General features: G+C 43.9%; 3 protein-coding genes across 3 annotated transcripts; all 3 read left to right on the top strand.

The window, feature by feature from the left end:
- The first annotated feature begins 147 nt into the window (after positions 1-147).
- pkmyt1 (protein kinase, membrane associated tyrosine/threonine 1) lies at positions 148-10,060 on the top strand. The gene is made up of 8 exons (XM_076297779.1): positions 148-335; positions 1,362-1,907; positions 2,179-2,416; positions 3,496-3,808; positions 5,149-5,255; positions 5,786-5,958; positions 7,788-8,038; positions 8,912-10,060. The coding sequence occupies exons 2-8, from the start codon at positions 1,536-1,538 to the stop codon at positions 9,369-9,371; spliced, it is 1,914 nt and encodes a 637-aa protein (XP_076153894.1). The 5' UTR covers positions 148-335; positions 1,362-1,535; the 3' UTR covers positions 9,372-10,060.
- Positions 10,061-10,177: 117 nt separating this feature from the next.
- On the top strand, positions 10,178-13,201 carry LOC143137541 (uncharacterized). The gene is made up of 3 exons (XM_076297778.1): positions 10,178-10,351; positions 10,567-10,789; positions 10,926-13,201. Exons 2-3 carry the CDS (start codon positions 10,600-10,602, stop codon positions 12,086-12,088), a joined length of 1,353 nt encoding a protein of 450 aa, XP_076153893.1. The 5' UTR covers positions 10,178-10,351; positions 10,567-10,599; the 3' UTR covers positions 12,089-13,201.
- A 984-nt stretch (positions 13,202-14,185) lies between these two features.
- On the top strand, positions 14,186-18,197 carry LOC143137540 (large ribosomal subunit protein eL19). Its single transcript, XM_076297777.1, has 6 exons — positions 14,186-14,215; positions 14,997-15,103; positions 15,327-15,449; positions 15,863-15,983; positions 16,551-16,661; positions 18,038-18,197. Exons 1-6 carry the CDS (start codon positions 14,211-14,213, stop codon positions 18,159-18,161), a joined length of 591 nt encoding a protein of 196 aa, XP_076153892.1. The 5' UTR covers positions 14,186-14,210; the 3' UTR covers positions 18,162-18,197.
- Positions 18,198-20,205: the final 2,008 nt, after the last annotated feature.

Raw genomic sequence — 20,205 nt, 5'->3', positions numbered from 1 at the left:
CGGCGTCGTTCACTGGTTTCCCACAGAAGAGGATCGCGAAATCTAAATAGGACATCTGAAAATATGCAACAGACTTGTCAGTGTCAGCTGTCAGAACTTTATATGGCCAAACTGAACGCGTTGTGCAAAGTGATGGTAGTATGCTCTCAAAGCTAATGGAACTTATAGCATATCGCTAAGCTTTAGGGTGGTTCGTAACTTTACCTTTAACGTTAACGTACAAAGTGCTAACTACAAACAAATCTTCGATTTGAATATCGTGATTTTAAGAGGATAGTCACTCTAATTCCACTGCAGAAAGGCTTACTCACTACATATCACGGACCTATCGCCAAGTAAGTAACGTTAACGTTTCTAATATGATCTCGTTTACAGCTAGCAAGTGTGCTAACAACATTTCCAAAGTTCCTGTAACTTTACTCGGCTAACGTTACACAATTTAAGCCGATAACCTCGTTAACATACCCCTGTGTTGGCCAGAAACTAAATAATGGTTAATGTTAATTCACCCTTCGCTAAGCCACACCCAAAAACCGCCACAGGCCAATCGTGGCTTAGCAACCCGTCACTAGGCACGGGAGGTCTGACAAGCTTTTCGAGTTTTGCCATGTTAACCTGTGGAGACTGAAGGCCTGTGGGTCATGAAGGGCACTTATTTGGATGTGTGGTGCCCTAACCCACGTAAAGACACAGTAAAATAACATGTTACACTATAGAAACATAATATAATTGGGAACACATATTGTTCTAACTATAAAAAATGGCATATTGCATGATATTTCCATAACCGCGAGATACACGCTTCACGATAACGGCAAGAAGTTGTTAACAGACGTTCACCAAGATGTATAGCCCATCAGCAATCTATTAAAAATAACACCTATTTGAAGTACCATTCATGATATGTTGTCAAATATTGAAGTTGTGGGAAGTACATAGCTTAAATGATATGTTTCTTTCGTCCCCCATGCCTGTTCCGTTCATTCTGGCCAGGAGAGTCGAATGAAACAAAACGCACATTCGACTTCTGCTTAAATAACTCATGAACGGTTTTGTTCAGAGATGAAATTCCAACTGTATTTGACAGAGGACAGATGTAGGTTGCTAGTGACAAAATATTAGCTTTCAGTGTGGTACGATGTCTTTGTAAATTACATTTCATTGAAAAGTCCCGGTTCTCCCCCTATGTAATAGACGTGCAGGGTGCTAAAGCTTGTCAGGCATAGCAACAGTAACTAAGAAGGGCGGGACTTAGCGAAGGGTGAATTCTTGATCCTTTCCTTAATTAAATGTGTTTCTCTATCGCAATATCCAACCTACTGAGAAATAGCAATGTCATGTTTTTGTTTTCATCTTTCCAGGTGTGACTCAACCTGGGGAAGCATTTTACATCGACCTACCACACGTATTTATCTCTGACAGATGCCTTCTTTATCTTTCTCCATTGGCATATTTTTACAAGACACTTTTGGACCTATATCTTATTTTTTGTTATTTTAATAAAAACCAGAAAACCTCACCATCCCTGCATTATTATGTCTGTCACCATGGAAACCAACGTGGCCACCACCCCTCTCCCCATCCCGGTCCACTTCTCCCACGCCCAGCAGTCCTTCTCTCTGAAGAGGAGAAGGTTCCCGTTCTCTGTGCCCTCGTCCTCCGCCCTTGCTTCCCCCTCCCGTCTCTCCAGCTCTTTGCCACCACGGCCCCCCTCCAAAGGGTGCCCCCCCGTCAGTCGCCTGTTCCCACAGGAGCTCCCTTCGGCCTGGACCCCGCTGTCGCGCTCACTGATCGCCAAGCCCCCTCCACCCTCAGTCTATGACCCCATGCGACATCAGTCCTTTTTCAGTCAGTGTTTCACCAACCTGGGCCTGTTGGGTCGAGGCTCTTTCGGGGAAGTGTATAAGGTAAGAAGGCCCTGTAGCTGAAGCTTATTGGGAGCATGGCGGTGGCACCACAGGTATATGGCATGCGTGGGCATTCACTTTACTGCAGAGACGTTTGGATAATGTAGCGTCAGTGCAACTCGGTGGACACTATGATGCACATTTACTAACATGTCAACAAGTCTTTCCTTCAAAAAGCCAATATATATATATATATTTTTTTTTTTCAGTAGAGAATTGCTTTCAGGGTCTTTATTGCAATCTTGACAGCTATGACCTTCCTTCTCGACAGGTGCTGAGTCTTCTTGACGGGTGTCAGTATGCAGTGAAGCGTTCCGTGCAGCGGTTCCGTAATGGCAGCGACCGTGCGCGGTGCTTGCGTGAGGCGCGGAACCACGAGCGGCTGGGGCGGCACCCCCACGTGCTGGGCTTCGTGGCGGCCTGGGAGGAGGGCGGGCGCCTCTACATCCAGACGGAGCTCTGCTGCACCAACCTGCTGCTGCACGTGGAGGACCTACCCAGCAGCCCTGGTGAGACCCAGTCCATGCCACTCCCCAGGATGTACCGTATTTTCCAGACTATAAGTCGCACCAGTCAAAAAATGTGTCATGAAGAGGAAAAACACATATATATAAATATATATATATGTTGCACCTGAGTCACAGGACCAGCCAAACTATGAAAAAAAACGCGACTTATAGTCCGGAAAATACGGTACTCACTTTTCTCACCCCTCACCTGTTTGTGTATCTGATTTGTTTAATTTTATGATTAATAATATTATTAGTAACTGTATTTGGTGTGTATATACTCAGCACTGTGTGTATACCTACCCAGCAGCCCTGGTGAGACCCAGCCCGCGCCTACTCCCCGCCCACTCCCCAGGATGTACTCACTTTTCTCACCCCTCACCTGTTTGCATATCTGATTTCGTTTCAAATATATTTATTGGGAAACATTTCTTTGAAAAAGGCATGTTTCTTTTAGAAGATTGTTACATACAGACAAATAAGAAGCAAAGACAGTGACAAAAAATATATAACATATAATATATAATATGTATATAATGTATAACACAAAAACTACAAACCAAAGAAGGCAATCAAACAAAAAAGCACAACATACACAAGACATAATTCACACCTTGCTGTACTGGCTGCTGGGTTTAGTGAAAAATGTTAGTTGTCACCCTGTGCTTTGCTTGCCATAGCAAAGCAGGCCGTTCTTGCATCGTGCAGGCCATTACAAACATTGTTGGTACTTCCTACCTTGAACAGATACTTTGTATCAGACAAAGTGATGGCAGGTGGTCACCAATAGCTCAGATAAAAAAAAAAACAATGTGTGATACTGGTCTGTTCTGTGGTATTAAGCTTCAGTCATGCTCAACGTTAAAAATGGACGGGGATATGGATGGAGTCTGTCCGTTCTCTACGTTTATTTAATCCGCTCTTTTGTCCGTCCACTTCAAGCTTATGAATACGGATAAAATGGATCAGCATATGGAACAAACATGTATGAAAAGGGAGCATGAACTAGGCTTTGCTGTCCGCCTCTGTAGCCTTTCTAAATGTTTAAGGACCCGTGTGATGTTGTTTCCCTCTAACAGACGAGGGGACAGTGTGGGGTTACCTGTGCGACCTCCTCTCGGCTCTGCGTCACCTGCACACCGACGGCTTCACCCACATGGACCTGAAGCCCGCCAACGTGTTCATCACGCACTCCGGACGCCTCAAACTGGGCGACTTCGGCCTGCTGCTGGAGAGAGGCACGGGCGGTGGCGGTGGAGGGCGAGGCAAAGTGGGGGTCCGAGACGGAGACCTCTCGGAGACGGAGAAGGAGGACATGCAGGAGGGGGACCCCAGGTACATGGCCCCAGAGCTGCTCAGGGGCCAATACGGCCCGGCCGCAGACATCTTCAGGTGAGAGCAGCGGCAGCAGCACCTGTAAACTACTGTTGTTATTGTTGTTTTTGTTGATCAGCAGCAGCACCTGTAAACTACTGTTGTTATTGTTGTTTTTGTTGATCAGCAGCAGCACCTGTAAACTACTGTTGTTATTGTTGTTTTTGTTGATCAGCAGCAGCAGCAGTAACGTTCAAGCATTGTTTTTGTTTTTATTGTTGAAAGGGTCTATAGTTAGGTAGTAGCCTAGGCGCAGCAGCCACACTAGCCACACACAGGAGCTGCGTCATTCTAGGGCAGTGTTTCTCAAAGGAACGAAGGACCACGGACCACCTAGCTAAAAAAAAAAGATTAGACCTACTTCAACAGTATATTAGCCTACACAATAGGCCTACTCACTGAACCACCTTGCTTATTGTCTTTGCACTTTGCTTATTGTGTCAGAGGATTCATATGATTTAAACTGGCATATCTTACATAGACAGTGTTGCAGAACTGTTTGGATTTACATACAAGTTGGTTCAATATTGCAAACAACTCTAATATTATATTTTACCACGTCTGCTCGCGGACCACTTGGGATAGCTTGCGGACCACCAGTGGTCCCCGGACCACACTTTGACAAACACTGATCTAGGGTATGTTTCTATCGCTAGTGAGCTGAAGCCCAGACCACAACGTAACGTTTTCTCAAAACCCCAAATCACTAACCTACACACTAGCCCTATGTGATGTACAGACGTGGAAGACCATGAATGAATGGTGCATTCATTGTTTTTCAAAAAGAAGCGGGCAGGAGGCATGGTTTTTAATACCGCACACCTGCCGCTTTCTGCACACTCGCAAGTCTGCTCTGTTACGTGATTTCTGGATGCCAAGAAGAAGCCTTGCCTCGGCAGGGCTCAGTTCTACCAAGCAAGAATCCTTGAGGATCCCCGACTTTGAGAAACAGCCCATGTGACCCTAACCTATCCTAACACCATGACAACTATGGGTTGGGTTGGTGTCAGCCATCTAATCGTTTAAGTGAGGTTCCCCCCCAGGCTGACACTCAGCCAAACAGGTTTACTTGCTCATCGTGTCTGACGAGGTACTTCAGATTCCGAGATCAGAACTGATTGGGATATGTGTGTGTGTGCAACCTGTATGTGTGTGTGTATATTGTTCTGTACTGATGTAGCTCTGTCTCTCTTCATTAAAGAGCTATAACTAAAATACAAAATTGAGCTTAACTGAGGCTGTGGATGACGTGGTGCTTGACCTTCTCACTGACATATTAATGTGTGTGTGTGTGTGTGTGTGTGTGTGTGTGTGTGTGTGTGTGTGTGTGTGTGTGTGTGTGTGTTCTGCTTCCACAGTCTTGGGGTGTCCATACTCGAGTTGGCCTGCAATATGGAGGTTCCCAAGGGAGGAGAGGGTTGGCAGCAGCTTCGCCAAGGCATTCTGCCCTCCGAATTTACCAACGGTAGGACCAGTGTGTGTGTGTCTATTTTGCATAAGTGTGTGTGTGTGTGTGTGATGTGATCCCTGTTTATGTACAGTCGTGGCTAAATTTGTTGGTACCCTTACAGATTATTTTTAGTGTTACCCATGTTGTGAAATAACCGTGTGTGTCGTGTGTGTGTGTGTGTGTCGTGTGTGCATGTGTGTGTGTGCTTGCGTGCATACGTGTGCGTGTGTGTGTGTGTGTGTGCTTGCGTGCATACGTGTGCGTGTGTGTGTGTGTGCTTGCGTGCATACGTGTCCGTGTGTGTGTGTGTGCTTGCGTGTGTGTGTTTGCATGCATGCATGTGTGTGTGTGCTTGCGTGCATATGTGTGTGTGTGTGCATGCGTGTGTGTGTGTGCGTGTGTGTGCTTGCGTGTGTGTGCTTGCGTGCATACGTGTGTGTGTGTGTGTGTGTTTGCGTGCATACGTGTGTGTGTGTGTGTGTGTGTGTGTGTGTGTGCTTGTGTGCTTGCGTGCATACGTGTGTGTGTGTGTGTGTGTGCTGCAGGCCTGTCCCCTGAGCTGCAGCGCGTGCTGCGTCTGATGCTGGCCCCGGAGCCCTGCAGGAGGCCCTCAGCGGAGCAGCTGCTGGCGCTGCCGTCTGTCCGCAAGCACAGCTGGAGACGCCACATCTGCCTGCTGCTGCACGAGAGCCTGCACACACTCCTCTCCTACTCACAGGTACTGTGTGTGTGTGTTTCTGTGTCTGTGTGTCTGTCAACCAGCACAGCTACAAATGCCTGCAGACATTACTCTCCTACTCAAAGGGTCTGTCTGTCTGTCTGTCTGTCATTTCTTTCTTTCATTCATTCATTCATTCATTCATTCAATCAATCAATCAATCAATCTGGTCGTCCCCGAGTGTAATTGGCTCATTCACTCCCTCACCTCAACGTGCTCATTCAATCATCCCCCATTTTAATAGTCTCATTCAATCATTCTCTCTCTTTCCGCCTCAACCAGAGGGGTATTTCACAAAACCTAGATAAGGGAATAACCTGGGATTTTTTTGGTTATGGAATTCAGCCTTGACTTGGTTTCACAAAAGAGATGGCACATAAGTTGCCATGGGGATTTATTTTCTGCACCTGACCAGGCTAACAGCCAAGCTAAGTTAATTCTGATGGTAATTATGTTGTCTTATTGGTTAAGCTAGCTGTCATTCAAATCAGACCTCCATGTGATTTGTTTAAGAGCTTTATTCCATTTATATACTATTTGCTACATGTATTTACTTGCAAAACACAGCAGATTGTCTGCCTAATACCTTATAATTTTAATAATGGTAGCCTTATAATTATTAACATACTCGTTATTTGCTTCTTTTGTTGATAGACGTTTGATGAATAGCCCACTGTAGTAGTTGATTGGAAGTGGAGCGAGGCAATTTTTCGAAGGTGTTGTCAACTAATTCGGTTATAAAGACAATATGATGGTGTATATATAGTCATACTATGTGCATCTTTGCAGTGGCAAGCGTTTTCTTAATGACGTTGCTTGCCGAGACAAGGAAGCACCCACACGTGGGTGCATGCATAAATTTGCACTACCACACCTACTCCTGCTGTTTTACAGAAATAGCAAAGATTCCCCTTTCAAAAAAGTAAAACTTTACTTCATTGTTAGTCTATATCAAAAGCGGTTGTTCACTTTGTGAATGACGCTATTTTCCGGGTCTTTTTTATTCCAACCATGAGTTTGAGTGAAAAAGGAGAACGCACATGTATCCTGAATTACTTACACCTGGCTTGCCCTAGTCGCTACTACTCATCCTGGATTGGCGTTATTGAAACGTGTTGAGCTAGGATGACCAGGCAACGCTATGTCAAACCTCGCTTTATCACTTATCTTGGATTTGTTGGATTTCTTAATTCTGCCTTTGTGAAATACCCCTCTGGTGTGTGGTGAGCGTTCTGGCGCATAATGGCTGCCGTGCATCACCCAGGTGGGTGTTACACATTGGTGGTGGTTAGTGAGATTCCCCTTTCACTGTGAAGCGCTTTGAGTATTGAGAAAAGCACTATATAAATGTAACTTGTTTTTGTTGTTGTTATTGTTGTCATGCACAGCTATGAATGCCATGTCTCACAGGTAGTGTGTTCTAGAGTATATTATAGTATACATGTAACTGTTTGTAGTACAGTATGCTCTTTAAACATTTTCTTGTTATTTAATTTTTATTATTATTTTTTATTCTCTGTAAAGCGTGTTTGTACAACGTTTGTCCTTATTCAACGTGCTATATAAATAACTGAATGAGACTTGGGGGGTATTCCAAGTACGAGGTTAAGTGACAAACCTGGGTTAGTTAACACAGAGTAGGTGGTAAACCTCCTGATAGAAGAGCTGTATGGCTTTATTCTCCTAACAAAACAATACCATAGGGCTCTTGTTGTAGGAGGTTTACCACTTACTCTGAGTTAAGTTACCCAGGTTTATCACTAAACCACGTACTTGGAATACCCCCTTGAACTGGCTTTGTTGTTGTTGTGTGTGTGCGTTGTTTGCAGTCGGTGGTGTCTGTAGGCTGGGGCCTCCTGTCCTCTCTCAATCTGCCCTTCCTGCCCCGCTGCACCCCCCCAGCCCCCTGCACCCCCCCGCGGGACAGCTGGGAGAAGGAGGGCGACGTGAGCACCCTGCCGCCCAGCCCCCCCACGCCCCCCAGCGTGCTCCACCACTCCGGCGCAGAGTCCGTGTTCCTGGGGGAGGAGTCCGCGGTTCTGCCCGTGCCGCCGCGCTTCGACGACTCCCCTTCAGACAGGTACCAGACCTGTGCAGTTTGTTTGTTTGTTTGTTTGTTTGTTTGTTTGTTTGTTTGTTTAATTTGAGGCCATTTCCGCAACTAAGGCTATTTAATGGCCAGAGCAGTGTGTGTTATAGAAACTTAAATATGTTTCTTAAAATCTATGCTAATAAGATATTCTAAAACCTTCAAAGGTGGGACCTTTACTAAAAACATCAGCTATAGAATTTTGATGATAAAATTGTTGCCAGACCTGTGCAGCAGCTAGCCTGTCTTGTGTTGTAACCGTAACGTTTCTGCCTAAATGAATGCAGCTACACTGAACTGCTAGCAAAAAGCATTTAAAGTCGTTCTTAATCCTGTGCTATCAGTACCTTACCTTTAGCTTTCCTGCTTAAATGAAATCACTTGAATCTCAATTTAATTGTCCAGATAAAATCAAACTTCTCTTTACTCTAATTACTTGTTTTTCAGCAGCTGTCTATCCATTTGTCTGTGTGTCACTCTCAGATCTCTCAATGCCTGTCTATATGTTCATCTATCCTTCTGTCTGACCTATATGTCTAAGTGACTGTCTATCCATCAGATCTGTCTCTCTGTGTAACTCTTATATCTCTCTGTGGCTGTCTAGCTATCTATTTGTCTGTTTGTCAGACAGATCAGTCTGTCTGTCTGTCTGTCTGTCTGTCTCTTGCGTTCTATCTTTGCTTCATCCAGTTTCTCTATGTCTAGAGCAGCAACAACTGATTGCTTGAGGTACCTGTTGCGTGTCCTCCCCTTTTCCCCCCCAAAGCGCCCATTCACACGCACACTCATACACCGATGGTGCCCAGAGAGTTCTGATGGGTTACCATAGTGACACGCTATCTGTGGCTTCTCCTCCCCACGCAGGCTTCCATCTCGGATCTCGTTCGGCAGCACGTCCACGCCGCTGTCAGCCCCCTCCACCAGAGCCGACGCCAGCCCTCTGCCCTCTACGCAGACGCGGAGCCGCGATTGGCTGACCACGCTGGACACCCTGGCTTACACTCCGCCCAGTTCTCGCTCTGGAGCGGCGCCGGTTTTGAGACCGGACGGCGCCGCCGACACCACCACCTCGGCCACCGGCACGCCGGGCTTCAGCCCCATACGCCTCCACCACAGCAGCCTGAACCGGAGCCAGCGGCTGCTGTCCTCTCGGACCCTGGACCAGAACAGCCCGCCGCACACGCCGTGTTCCACACGCTCGCTCTCACGCTCGCGCTCCGTTTTACGCTGCGGCGAGACCGAGTGGGGCGTACGGGAGGAGTCTTTCAACAAGCGCAGCTTCGAGCCCAAGAACCTACTGACGATGTTCGACGACGCCGTGTAGAGAGAGAGAGAGAGAGAGAGAAAGAAAGAAAGAAAGAAAGAGAGAGAGAGAGTGAGAGAAGTGTGTATGGGAGAGACTGGTGTGCGAGTAAGAGAGAGAGCAATAGCTGCTTTATGTGTTAGAGACTATTTTGTGAGTGTGTGTGTTGTCACTGCCTATTTTGCTTGAATATGTGTACCTGAATACTGCCAGAGTAAAGGTTGGAATCTATGTACATAGTTATTTAAAATGGAAAGAAAAAAGATCTGTGCTTTATTGCTTTTTGAACAAGTGTTATTGAGACAGAGTGCTTTATGTCTATTGTTGGAGTTTTCCAGTGGATTTTTTTTGCCCTTATTTTAAATTGTTGTGTTGAGTGCAGATTGTATGACTGGGGGGAAAATTAAACAAAGTGCAGGTGGTTCTAGAATTCCATCTAGCGACTTTGCTGCTCACTGGTCGATTTTATCTGTAGATATATTTAATTACCTGAGAAATATTGTGCTGTTGGTATGATTTCTGAGTCTACATAGGGGAAAAAAGACGACTTGGCTTGACCAAGTCCAACCTGCAAGTTACGCAGTTTACATATTGTGACGTGTTGTTGACTTTGAATGTGACTCTACATATATTGAGATATTAATATATTTCTCTTTATGTAAATCGTATATTGGCTACGTAACGTGTCTTTACATTGCACAAAAAAATAAAATAATCAGTCTACAGGGCAATACTTGGGCTACTCATCTTTTAGCCACAACTGTACTCCCGTCGATAGAGGGCGCTGTGCAAAACTGACGCATCTGTTTGTCTACCAAAGAGGGAACCTTAATCTTTGCTTAACGTTAGAGCTTAGAGCTTTGTGATTAAATTTATGATGAATAGCATAGCCTATGCCAGAAAAGTTTTGAACCACTACAAGCTCTTTACTGGATTAACCATGACTAACCTTCTATGATGCATGCCTAAGACATATGGTTTAATTCTAGCTTATATCAGGGGTAAGAAATTCACATGAACGCTGAAAATTTTGAATTGTGTTAGCTAATTCGTTAGCCATATATGTTGATCTCAGCCAGCCAGACCATAATGGAGAGAAATGTACTCGTTAACGTAACATGTAAAGAGATGTAAACGCGAGCTTCCGTCCAGCAACAGACGTTTGACCAAATGAGCACAATATTTGTTTAGAAATACCACTTGTTTTCGGTCCTAGTCGCAGGTTTCGGAGCAGCTAGTAGCCAACACAATGTCTAAAGTAGAGCGCCTGAACGCCCGAGTGGCAAAACTGTTGACGGTGGCGGTGCATGAAGTCCTTGAGGTGGTGCGGGAAACGGTGTCGGAGTACCAGGAGAAAACCGCTCGCACTCAGCGGGAGAACGAGAGACTCAGGAGAAAGCTACAAGAATTACAGGGCAAACCGAGGAGAGAGAGCATGGGTACGTTTGAGTGTTTTGCCACACACCTTTTATACTCACACTCATACAGAGGACACAGGTCTATGTTCTACTGGTATCTAATGTGTTGTCCTTAGCTTGAGTTGCATGTCATTTAACATCTCTTCTTCAATGTCAGGGACTGTACCATCTGCCAGTGGAGAGTCCACAAAGAGGACCCGAGCTTTCCAGGAGGCTTTGCCTCTCAAGCAAGAACAAATTTCTGAAACACTGCAGGACTTCGAACCAACTCCAGCTGACATAGAGCAAATCATCATAAAGTGTGACTCACCAAGAGAACATACCGACATGCCTGCAGTCCAGAATGAGGACTTCATAGAGGAAAGGGAGGAGGAGTCGGTTCAATTTGTGGCTGCCATGGAATTTCCCAGCACAAGCAAATCCCAGAGACAGACTCTGAGATGCAAGGTAGAGACAGACTCTGAACAACACCCTGAGGCAATGATTACCACAGAGAATATGTTGTTTGTAGATGAACAGTTTTGTCCAGATGGAAGCTCCAATATCCTGAACTCAGGGCTGATTGGCACAGCGCAGTCACAAGCCAAACATCTTAACAACGTGCTAGATACAGACTCCTCAGTCAACTTTACTGTGGAGACCTCACCTGCTCACACTCCACCACACACTTCCTGCTCAGGAACGTCAGGCTACCCCTACCTCACCGTTACTCAGATCAAAACCGAGGTGGACTCAGACGACGACGACTGCGGCGGTGGTGGCAGTGGCAGCGGCCCCCAGGGGGATGACTATGTAACTGCAGACTTTGACGGCTTTAGGGATATGCCGGAGCATTCCCATAAACGGCAGGTTGTGGCAGGAGCCTCCACCTCATATAGAGTGTCTTACATGCCCCCCGGCACTAACGCTCTGCAGCAGGATCTTATTCTGGGTAACGGCTTCGATGCTATGAGTCCAGATGTGGACCCAGGCGGTGTTGCCGGGCGACGGATCGGGGGGCGTCTCCCGCGCCCCTACACGCGCCACCACCCCAACCACACGGTGGCGCCGAAGCGATACAGCTGCCAGGTGTGCGGGCGCAGCTTCAACCACGCGGGGGACTTCAAGAAGCACAAGCGCGTGCACACGGGCGAGAAGCCGTACGCGTGCGGCGTGTGCGGGAAGAGGTTCAGCCAGTCGGGCTACCTGACGGTACACCTGCGCTACCACACGGGTGAGAGGCCCTACACTTGCAGCCAGTGTGGCCGGAGCTTCAGTCACTCCAGCAACTTCAGGAAGCACCAGCAGACGCACGTAGGGCAGGTGCGGTTAAACACGTAGCTTGATCACCTGCTGCTGTCCTGCTCCAGCTGGCCCTGAAGCCAAAGTCCTTTTAGGCAAGTCCCTCAACACTCGGCGCCCATATTGCAACGCTTTTTGGGCACTTATCGGGCATCTATTTCAGCAGAAATGCACGTGTGCAAGGCTTCACGACACCAACCTTGCTCCAGCGGCGAGATCATAACACATGATTGGCACAATGTCTTCACAACACACCACATGATTGGCTCAATGTATTCACATGTTGACGTTTTGCCACGGAAGGGGTGGGATATGTATAGACAACTGCCATATTGGCGTTACAAACTAACCCCATGCATTCCTATGGAGGATTTTTTGAGTGCTGTGTCTCCTCATTAGAAAGTCTATGCTAAAGCTCAGTGCGGAGGACAACATTAGATCAGCTGGAACCTAAACTGAAGAATGTTGTGGCGAAATTATTACCTGAAAATGTTTTGAGGCCCATGTACATCTTTAGTCACAACTTTGATCAATGTACAAGACAGAATTCAATCAATGTACTGTACAAGAAAGCATTTCCTTTTTTTAATATCATGTTTCAGTTCTGTGTATATGTGGGTCTACAACAATGTAGTGCAAATTCATAAAGCATCTCCATATGTTACAACAAGTAAGTTTAAGCCCAGATTTTCAATTGTAGTGGCTGCCCATGGCTGTTTTGGATCAAAAATAGATTTGATGACTCCAGAATAACACATAATGAATTATTATAATTATTTTTGTTATTAATAATAATCATTCTGATTAATTGTTTTAAATGTAAATATTTAATCTTTTAATTATCCTAACTTGAAACAGTTCTTGATTTTTTTTACATTTCCAGTGTGTCAACTTTTCTGAGAGTAATTTCAATTAGGACATTAAGTGGCAATGTTACATTGCGTCAAAATGTACAGAAAGAGCAGGACTGTAATCAAATAAAACACCACTGCCGGAAGAGTGATGGATTTAACACGTTGAAATATGAAACATTTGTTGATGTCTCTGTAAATGCATTGTTGTTTTGTTAACAAAACCCACAAACTGTATAATACAAGGAGCAACCTTATTTATTTATGTTTGATTGTGTTTAATAAAACAAACTGGAAGTTACATTTGTAAATAGGTAGGCCTACTTTTTTTAAGGGAGTACAGATGAACTATCCAGAAGAACTTAGTATACAACTTTGAGTGGAATGTCTTTATTTATGTAATAATAAACAACAATGTAAATTCAATCAATAGCCTAATGAAAATAAACAAATAGGCCTACTATAATATACAAACCATAACGCATAAGAAACCCTTAATAAACTATGTGCATGTTGAACAGATATGCCTTTAGATGTATATACCTTTAGATGTTGATAGTGTATCCTATATTAAATTCGTTACTGGACAGAATTCGTCTGCCAAGAACCATATCCATTAACACAGATCACCACACAAAAGAACATTATTACAATACATTTGACTGACGCATTTTTAACCAAAGCGACTAACAACATGGTTAACAGTTTAAGCTTTTTAAAGCAATTTTCTCAACAATTCTAGGACAATTACAAAAAAAGGTCTAGTACAATAAGAATAAGTGGGTGCTGTTTTTTAAACAATCGAGAGTCAGTTCTAGTCAGGTGGATTATAACAGCAGTGAAACAAAGGAAATGTTTTTGGACATGTTGAAGGAAAGTCTGTGATCTATTGTTTATTCTTGAAGGCAGCAACACTAAATTCTATCATAATTAAAGCGATTAACAGGGCGAAATTAGGATATCTAGTAGCCAAAATAGTTTTCTGGTTTTCGCACAATGTATTTTACCCATAATGCATTTGTGACGTTTTTGTGGAACAAACCAATTCTAGAAAATAGGGGTGTCATGGTGCCTTTTTATAATTACTGTGATGGTCGTTTACGTGAATAAAGAATAAGCATAGAGTCGCAAATATTATCATACAAACATTTTTTTTTACTTTGAATATTTAACTTACCTATATTTTACATGCTGCCATTTTCTGTTCACGTAGGTGGACATCTTTGTGAACTTCAGGGTTATCCCAACCCTTATAATGGTAGGGTCCTGCATGCACGAACCTCCTTCCTTTCTCTCAAAGATCCGCAGCCATGAGGTAAGAGTGTGGGCCCCGCTCTCGACAAAATTGACAAAAATACCCCTAAATCAGCATTAAAACACAATTACATCGTCTCAGTGGTCGACTTAAACATGTTCGGATTCAATATATGGGTATTGTCACTCAGATGTACTTCTGTAAAGTTGTTTAAAAGGGAAAATAGTTTCACATTTACAGGCCGTAGTCAGTTTGAGGTACGTGATGCCAACCGAAGTTGCATCGTGGTCCACGTTTTGTGGGCCTGATTGCACAGTACGCTGTCAAAAGCGATTCTAGAAAGCATTGTATGGTGATGGTATATACAGATCGTATATTCTGGCTGTTACAGACCTCTTTGACGCATTTCGAGTGAGCGAAAGTATCTATTGTAGCATATAGTTGACTTGCTAACTACTAGCAGGCTACAGTTGTGTTTAACTCTGCTAGCTACACGTTTGTGTTAGCTGCTTGCTTGTACTGGTGGACCGCTTAGACAGCTAAACATGTATCAGGCTAATACAAGAATGACCACACTAGGGTATTTCTGATACATTGATTATCACCGAAAATTAACCTTGTTAGACTGACCATGTAAGTAAATGCGATTGACTAAAATGTCATCGTTAACAAAACATGAAATGCAAAATTATGTTAAGCCCACATGAATCCTGGCCGTGGATGGTCTGCTAATCAAATGTTTTACCATTCTGAATCGGAGGGACTTGGGAATTGTCTCCATGTATCGTGTGTGTTTGTGATGTAGTTTGTAGTTTATAATAGCAATTTCTTTCTCCGGCAGCATGCTCAGGCTCCAGAAGCGACTGGCGTCCAGCGTTCTACGCTGTGGCAAGAAGAAGGTCTGGTTGGACCCAAACGAGACCAACGAGATCGCTAACGCCAACTCTCGTAAGATTACCCCTCCTTGACTTCTCTAGGATACTTTTGATTGATTATCCGTTAAAATAAGCATTTCGTAATTCTTGTCAACTTATTTAACCCAAATCAATGTTGAAACTTTTATCAATGTTAAACTGAAATGAAACAATCGATGTCGTAGTGATCAGAAATGAATGCACAATGATCTAATTGCCCACACTGACCTATCCTGCTTTTTCCCTTGCCCACCCAGGCCAGCAGATCCGTAAACTGGTGAAGGATGGTCTTATCATCCGCAAGCCCGTGACTGTGCACTCTCGTGCCCGCTGCCGCAAGAACACGCTGGCACGTCGCAAGGGTCGCCACATGGGCATCGGTGAGTGTGACTGACCGACGTGGGGCAAATGTCCTAGAAATGGGAAATTCAGTTATGGACATGGCGGTTATACTTGCAACACACTTTATCCCGAGTTCTTTTTTATTGTCTGTAGATTTGAGTAGACTTGATTGGTCTATTCTAAGGTGTGACATTTCATGTTTATTGACTGAAGCCTGAGTTTTGGAGCTACATTGTCATTGTTTGAGGAATCACTCTGACTTGGAATCACTTCCATCATGTAGAGGGAGAAGTTCAAGTGATTGAGATTAAGATGTTTTGCTATGAAGTTACAGCAAGTTATGACTTCTGGAATGGTTTCTAGATGCCAGCCTATTTGGCTAAAGATATAGCGAAAGTGTTGACTGGTTTAGAAGTTCTAAGTAACTAATGTCCCTGTGCCCTCTGGCCAGGTAAGAGGAAGGGTACTGCCAACGCCCGTATGCCAGAGAAGCTGTGCTGGATGCGTCGCATGAGGATCCTGCGCCGTCTGCTGCGTCGCTACAGGGAGTCCAAGAAGATCGACAGGCACATGTGAGTCCCTGGTGCTCGCTTTGCAGTACACAGGTGTAAAAGTCCAGCTTCGGAAAGAAAGTCCTGCCACAATTCTTGCTACCATTCACTTAATCAGCTGATTCTAATTAGCTCAACTCTAAGACATGGTAGGACTTTCTGAAGTTGGACTTTTACACCTCAGTTTTGCCCCTTCTGTTTCTAATGTTCTTCCTCACTTAAATTCAGAGTGATGTCACATGTAGATTTTAAAAGAAACATTAGGGGCTGGTTTCCTGGACTTCATCCAAGCCTCATCCAAAATTTAAACTTTTCATTGGAGATCTTATTCTAGGATTACCATTCTGCCATCCTCTGGAAAACTGGGTCAAATAATTTCTAGATGTTTTATTGGGATTATTATGTGCACAAGATGAGGTGCACTTGGTGATGCTTACTGATAACTGAAGTAAAGTAGACATTCCCTTGATTTTAGAGATTATCTATCTATGTATCTACTCAGGTTTGTCCTAGGATGTTTTAAGCAGTCACTTGTATGTATCACCTGTGTGTGTGATGACTCTCGTAACTCTCCTCCTCCTCTTGCAGGTACCATAGCCTCTACCTGAGGGCCAAGGGTAACGTGTTCAAGAACAAGCGCATTCTCATGGAGCACATCCACAAGCTGAAGGCCGACAAGGCTCGCAAGAAGCTCCTGGCGTAAGTACCCCCCCCACACACACACACACACGTGCGTGCAACACTATACACTATGGGCTACTGTATATCAGTGCTCTCAAAATGAACGTGATCGCGTAATGACAATCAAAAACCGCACGTTAAAATATGCTAGCCTACTCGCAAGAATAATTATTCAGAGGCTGCACCATATAATTCATTTTAAAACGTAAATGTAGATCTAATTAGAAAAAAATAATCATAAAGCTATTTTAAGTTAGAATAAAAAAACTTAGAATGCAGTGCCTATTTTAGAGATTGGTTTTATTGTAGGTCTAAATCAACACGTGAACTAGGCTTTGCTTGCTTAGCAAACTGTGTAACCGATTGGCCGAAGTAGCCTGAGCTATTAATACTTGGGAAAATATCCTTTAAACAGACATCAGGAACCACGATCAGTGAGGAACAGGAGTTACCTCCACTTACTTTACTCCTAATTTGCTGACAAACGCGTCCATAATGCGCACTGGCTGCGTTTTGAGGCTAGTGCAAGACGGCAGGGCTTGGATTTAAACATGGAAACAATTTCATCATAGATTGCTTTCAGGAGCTTCTGGGAAAGGGAGTTGCCTTCATTTATTTAGAGAGTGAATAAACTTATGAAACAGAAGTATAGTCATGTAATCCATTGATTTCAACAATGTAACTATTCTAAATACCAACTATTTAACTTGTAACTGTATCGGAATACAGTTACTCATAATTTGTATTCTGAATACGTAACGCCGGTACATGTATTCCGTTACTCCCCAACACTGGCTACAGGTACACATAGTACTAGGCGTTAGCAGCAGCTACAGGTACACATAGTACTAGGCGTTAGCAGCAGATACAGGTGATGAGATGTGAAGTGAAGGCACTGAAGTGTTGGAATATTACAAATCTCTGTTTCTATGCAGACACGCAGCATTTCTAAACTTTGACTTCATATTGTTAGGTCATTGGCACTTCTGACCCATCTAATGTTGTCCATGTCATGTATACTCTACAAACGGAGCGCTTTAGTTATGCGCTTGGTGTAGCCTGCCCGTTAGACTCCATATTAAGTATGGATGTGTACAGAGCTCCTTCTCTATTGTGCTTTTGTGTTTGGAATGCTTTCTAAAATCTTAGTTACAGCCAAAATGGAACAATGTTTGAAACGGACATCAATTTTGGTATGAAAAGGGAACATGCATTTTGATCAATGATTCCCCAAATCATGAGTAGGCCAGAGACCGACCTCTCGAAGTACCGATTAATTTGAGCGCATCGGCTCTGTGAATTGATATGTGGAAAGTATAAAGCACCCTGTCTTGACCCTCTGACTTTCTCTCTCTCCCCTCCACCCTACCACACACACACACACACACACACAGTGACCAGGCCGAGGCTCGCCGGTCCAAGACCAGGGAGGCCCGTAAGCGCAGAGAGGAGCGCCTCCAGGCCAAAAAGGAAGAGATCATCAAGACCCTGTCCAAGGAAGAGGAGACCAAGAAGTGAGCCCTTTTTCAGCGCCAATAAAAACCCACAAAGTCATCTGCTCGCATCTGTGTGTTCTTTATATACCGCATGCTTCCCCTCTTCTGTTTTTTTTTTTTTTTTTTTTTTTTTTTTTTTTTTTTTGGCTGGTCTTGCAGGTTTTATTCACCCCACACCACGCTCCCTATCATAGGCCATGGCTGGATCGAGAGTTCAGTAAATAGCAGTCCAGTGTTTCCCACAGAATTACATTTTATTTGTGGTGGTAGGTTTGCAGAATTAACTTGAATGCAACAGTTTTTAACAAATTAGAGCAGCGTGGTTATGGTGCTAACTAGATTTAAGCACAATTTAATACAACCTGGAAACCAATTCACGGGGAGTAAAAGGAGCACTGAACCAGCTGCTCAGCTATTGGATCACCCTGGGTGTCCATTTAGATACAGGCAAAAAAGTCAAGTGGCTAATTTTGCTGCGGCAAGTTACAGCATGTAAACAATAGTGCCTATGAAATGTAGTTGGAGCAGTAACTTGTTAGTTTATTTGTTATAGGGTCGGTGATACTAGGTGAACTTGTTAATTTGCTATAGGGCCAGTAACGCTAGATAGTATGGGGAATCGTGTCATTTTAGGAACGGTTCATATAGATTTTTGCAACTGGTGATTTTTTACTTGCTAGGACCCAATTGAATACAAAACAACCTGTTTCCAATTTTTTTCTTCATTTTCAGTGCCAAAATTCAAAATGGCGGACAATATATGCAGAAAAATAATATAGAGGCTTAAAGTGGTCAAATTTTTTGATAAATATAGACATAAGGTAGACAAGAGAGATACAGACTATTTACAAAAGATGTATTGCATCATTTGCCAAGAAATTTGGAGAAAAAAATGGAAAAAATAGAATTTTCTTTAAAAATCTGCATCTTGTTTCATTATTGAAGAGTTCAACTAAACATTGTCATTGTCACTCAAGTATTTATCCTCACCACTGTCACTGTCGTCTTAATATTGGTGCACATCTCACCTGCAAAGTTGTGTGAATGGTCAGTTGTTACTCTTGCAAGAACACCTTCTACTGCATTGGCTGGCAAGACAACAGCCCTTCACAAGCTCCACAACAGCCTCTGGTGCTGGTGGAAGTTTTGACAAAACAGGAGCCCATTGCCCATCAACAATTTGCCTCCATCCCAGTGATAGTGAGTCAAGAATCTTTGGAGCAGGCACTGTATCTTGTGCCCAAACATTTGCTTGCCTGTGTGCTCTCAGAATTTCAATTTCAACTTAATTTCACTTATAGAGCGTCAAAACATTACCCATGTCTCATGGCGCTTTACAGAGTGTTAAACATTCAGACCGAGCCCATGAGTAACAGGGGCGAGGAAAAACTCCCAAGAATTGGAGAAACATATAGGATGAAACCTCAAGCAGATCCACGACTCAAGGGCCTGACCCATCTGCCTGTGGTCAGTTACAGGACAGTAAGGTCTATATACAGAGAATAACATGTTATTTAGAGCCACCTGAGGTATATGTTACAAAGTGGTTAGATGGTTACATAACCAGTATGATAATGCATGAATCCTATTTAGTGTTCAAATAGTCCAGTGTAGGGGATGCATTGTCCATAGGAATTAGGAGTTCTCATCGGACAAGTAATGGGTCTCTAGGCAGTTTGTTTTTTCCACCTCACAAGCCAACGGAGAGTTGCTAGACTACCCTGGCTGGAAATTACATTTGCTGCCGCTAGGGTACGTCAAGATTTCTAGGCTGAGATGAATCTTTTGTCGACGTTCTCCAGTGCCCATGATAATGAGACTGTCTTTGTTGATGTCACATCTGTGTGACATGTGTAGATATGTGGGGTTTTGCCAAAATTACTTACTGCTACTGCCACCTTTGTGTGTGTGGACTGTGACTGGCAGTTTACATAGTTCAACAGCTTTATGAGCAAGGTAGAGGACGAGGTTGGCTTTGGTTTCCTTCGATCCCAGGAAAGCTTTAAAGTCTTTGATTGGTGTAGTCTAGTCTTGTATTTTGTATCATGTGCTTTTCCCATTATATG

The sequence above is a fragment of the Alosa pseudoharengus genome, unplaced genomic scaffold, assembly GCF_046254945.1.
Source record: "Alosa pseudoharengus isolate Yale_2024_CS ecotype anadromous, Long Island Sound unplaced genomic scaffold, YU_APseudo_1.1 YU_APseudo_1.1_scf_21, whole genome shotgun sequence".
Classification (NCBI taxonomy): Eukaryota; Metazoa; Chordata; class Actinopteri; order Clupeiformes; family Clupeidae; genus Alosa; species Alosa pseudoharengus.
The sequence above is the reverse complement of the archived record's forward strand: the minus strand, read 5'-3'. Positions and strand labels throughout refer to the sequence as shown.

Coding starts and splice junctions, on each gene's coding strand:
- pkmyt1 (XM_076297779.1), top strand. CDS start 1,536: ATGTCTGTCACCATGGAAACCAACGTGGCCACCACCCCTCTCCCCATC. Junction 2,417..3,495: donor GGACCTACCCAGCAGCCCTG/GTGAGACCCAGT, acceptor TCCCTCTAACAG/ACGAGGGGACAGTGTGGGGT. Junction 8,039..8,911: donor GACGACTCCCCTTCAGACAG/GTACCAGACCTG, acceptor CTCCCCACGCAG/GCTTCCATCTCGGATCTCGT.
- LOC143137541 (XM_076297778.1), top strand. CDS start 10,600: ATGTCTAAAGTAGAGCGCCTGAACGCCCGAGTGGCAAAACTGTTGACG. Junction 10,790..10,925: donor ACCGAGGAGAGAGAGCATGG/GTACGTTTGAGT, acceptor CTTCAATGTCAG/GGACTGTACCATCTGCCAGT.
- LOC143137540 (XM_076297777.1), top strand. Junction 15,450..15,862: donor GGGTCGCCACATGGGCATCG/GTGAGTGTGACT, acceptor CCCTCTGGCCAG/GTAAGAGGAAGGGTACTGCC. Junction 16,662..18,037: donor GCTCGCAAGAAGCTCCTGGC/GTAAGTACCCCC, acceptor ACACACACACAG/TGACCAGGCCGAGGCTCGCC.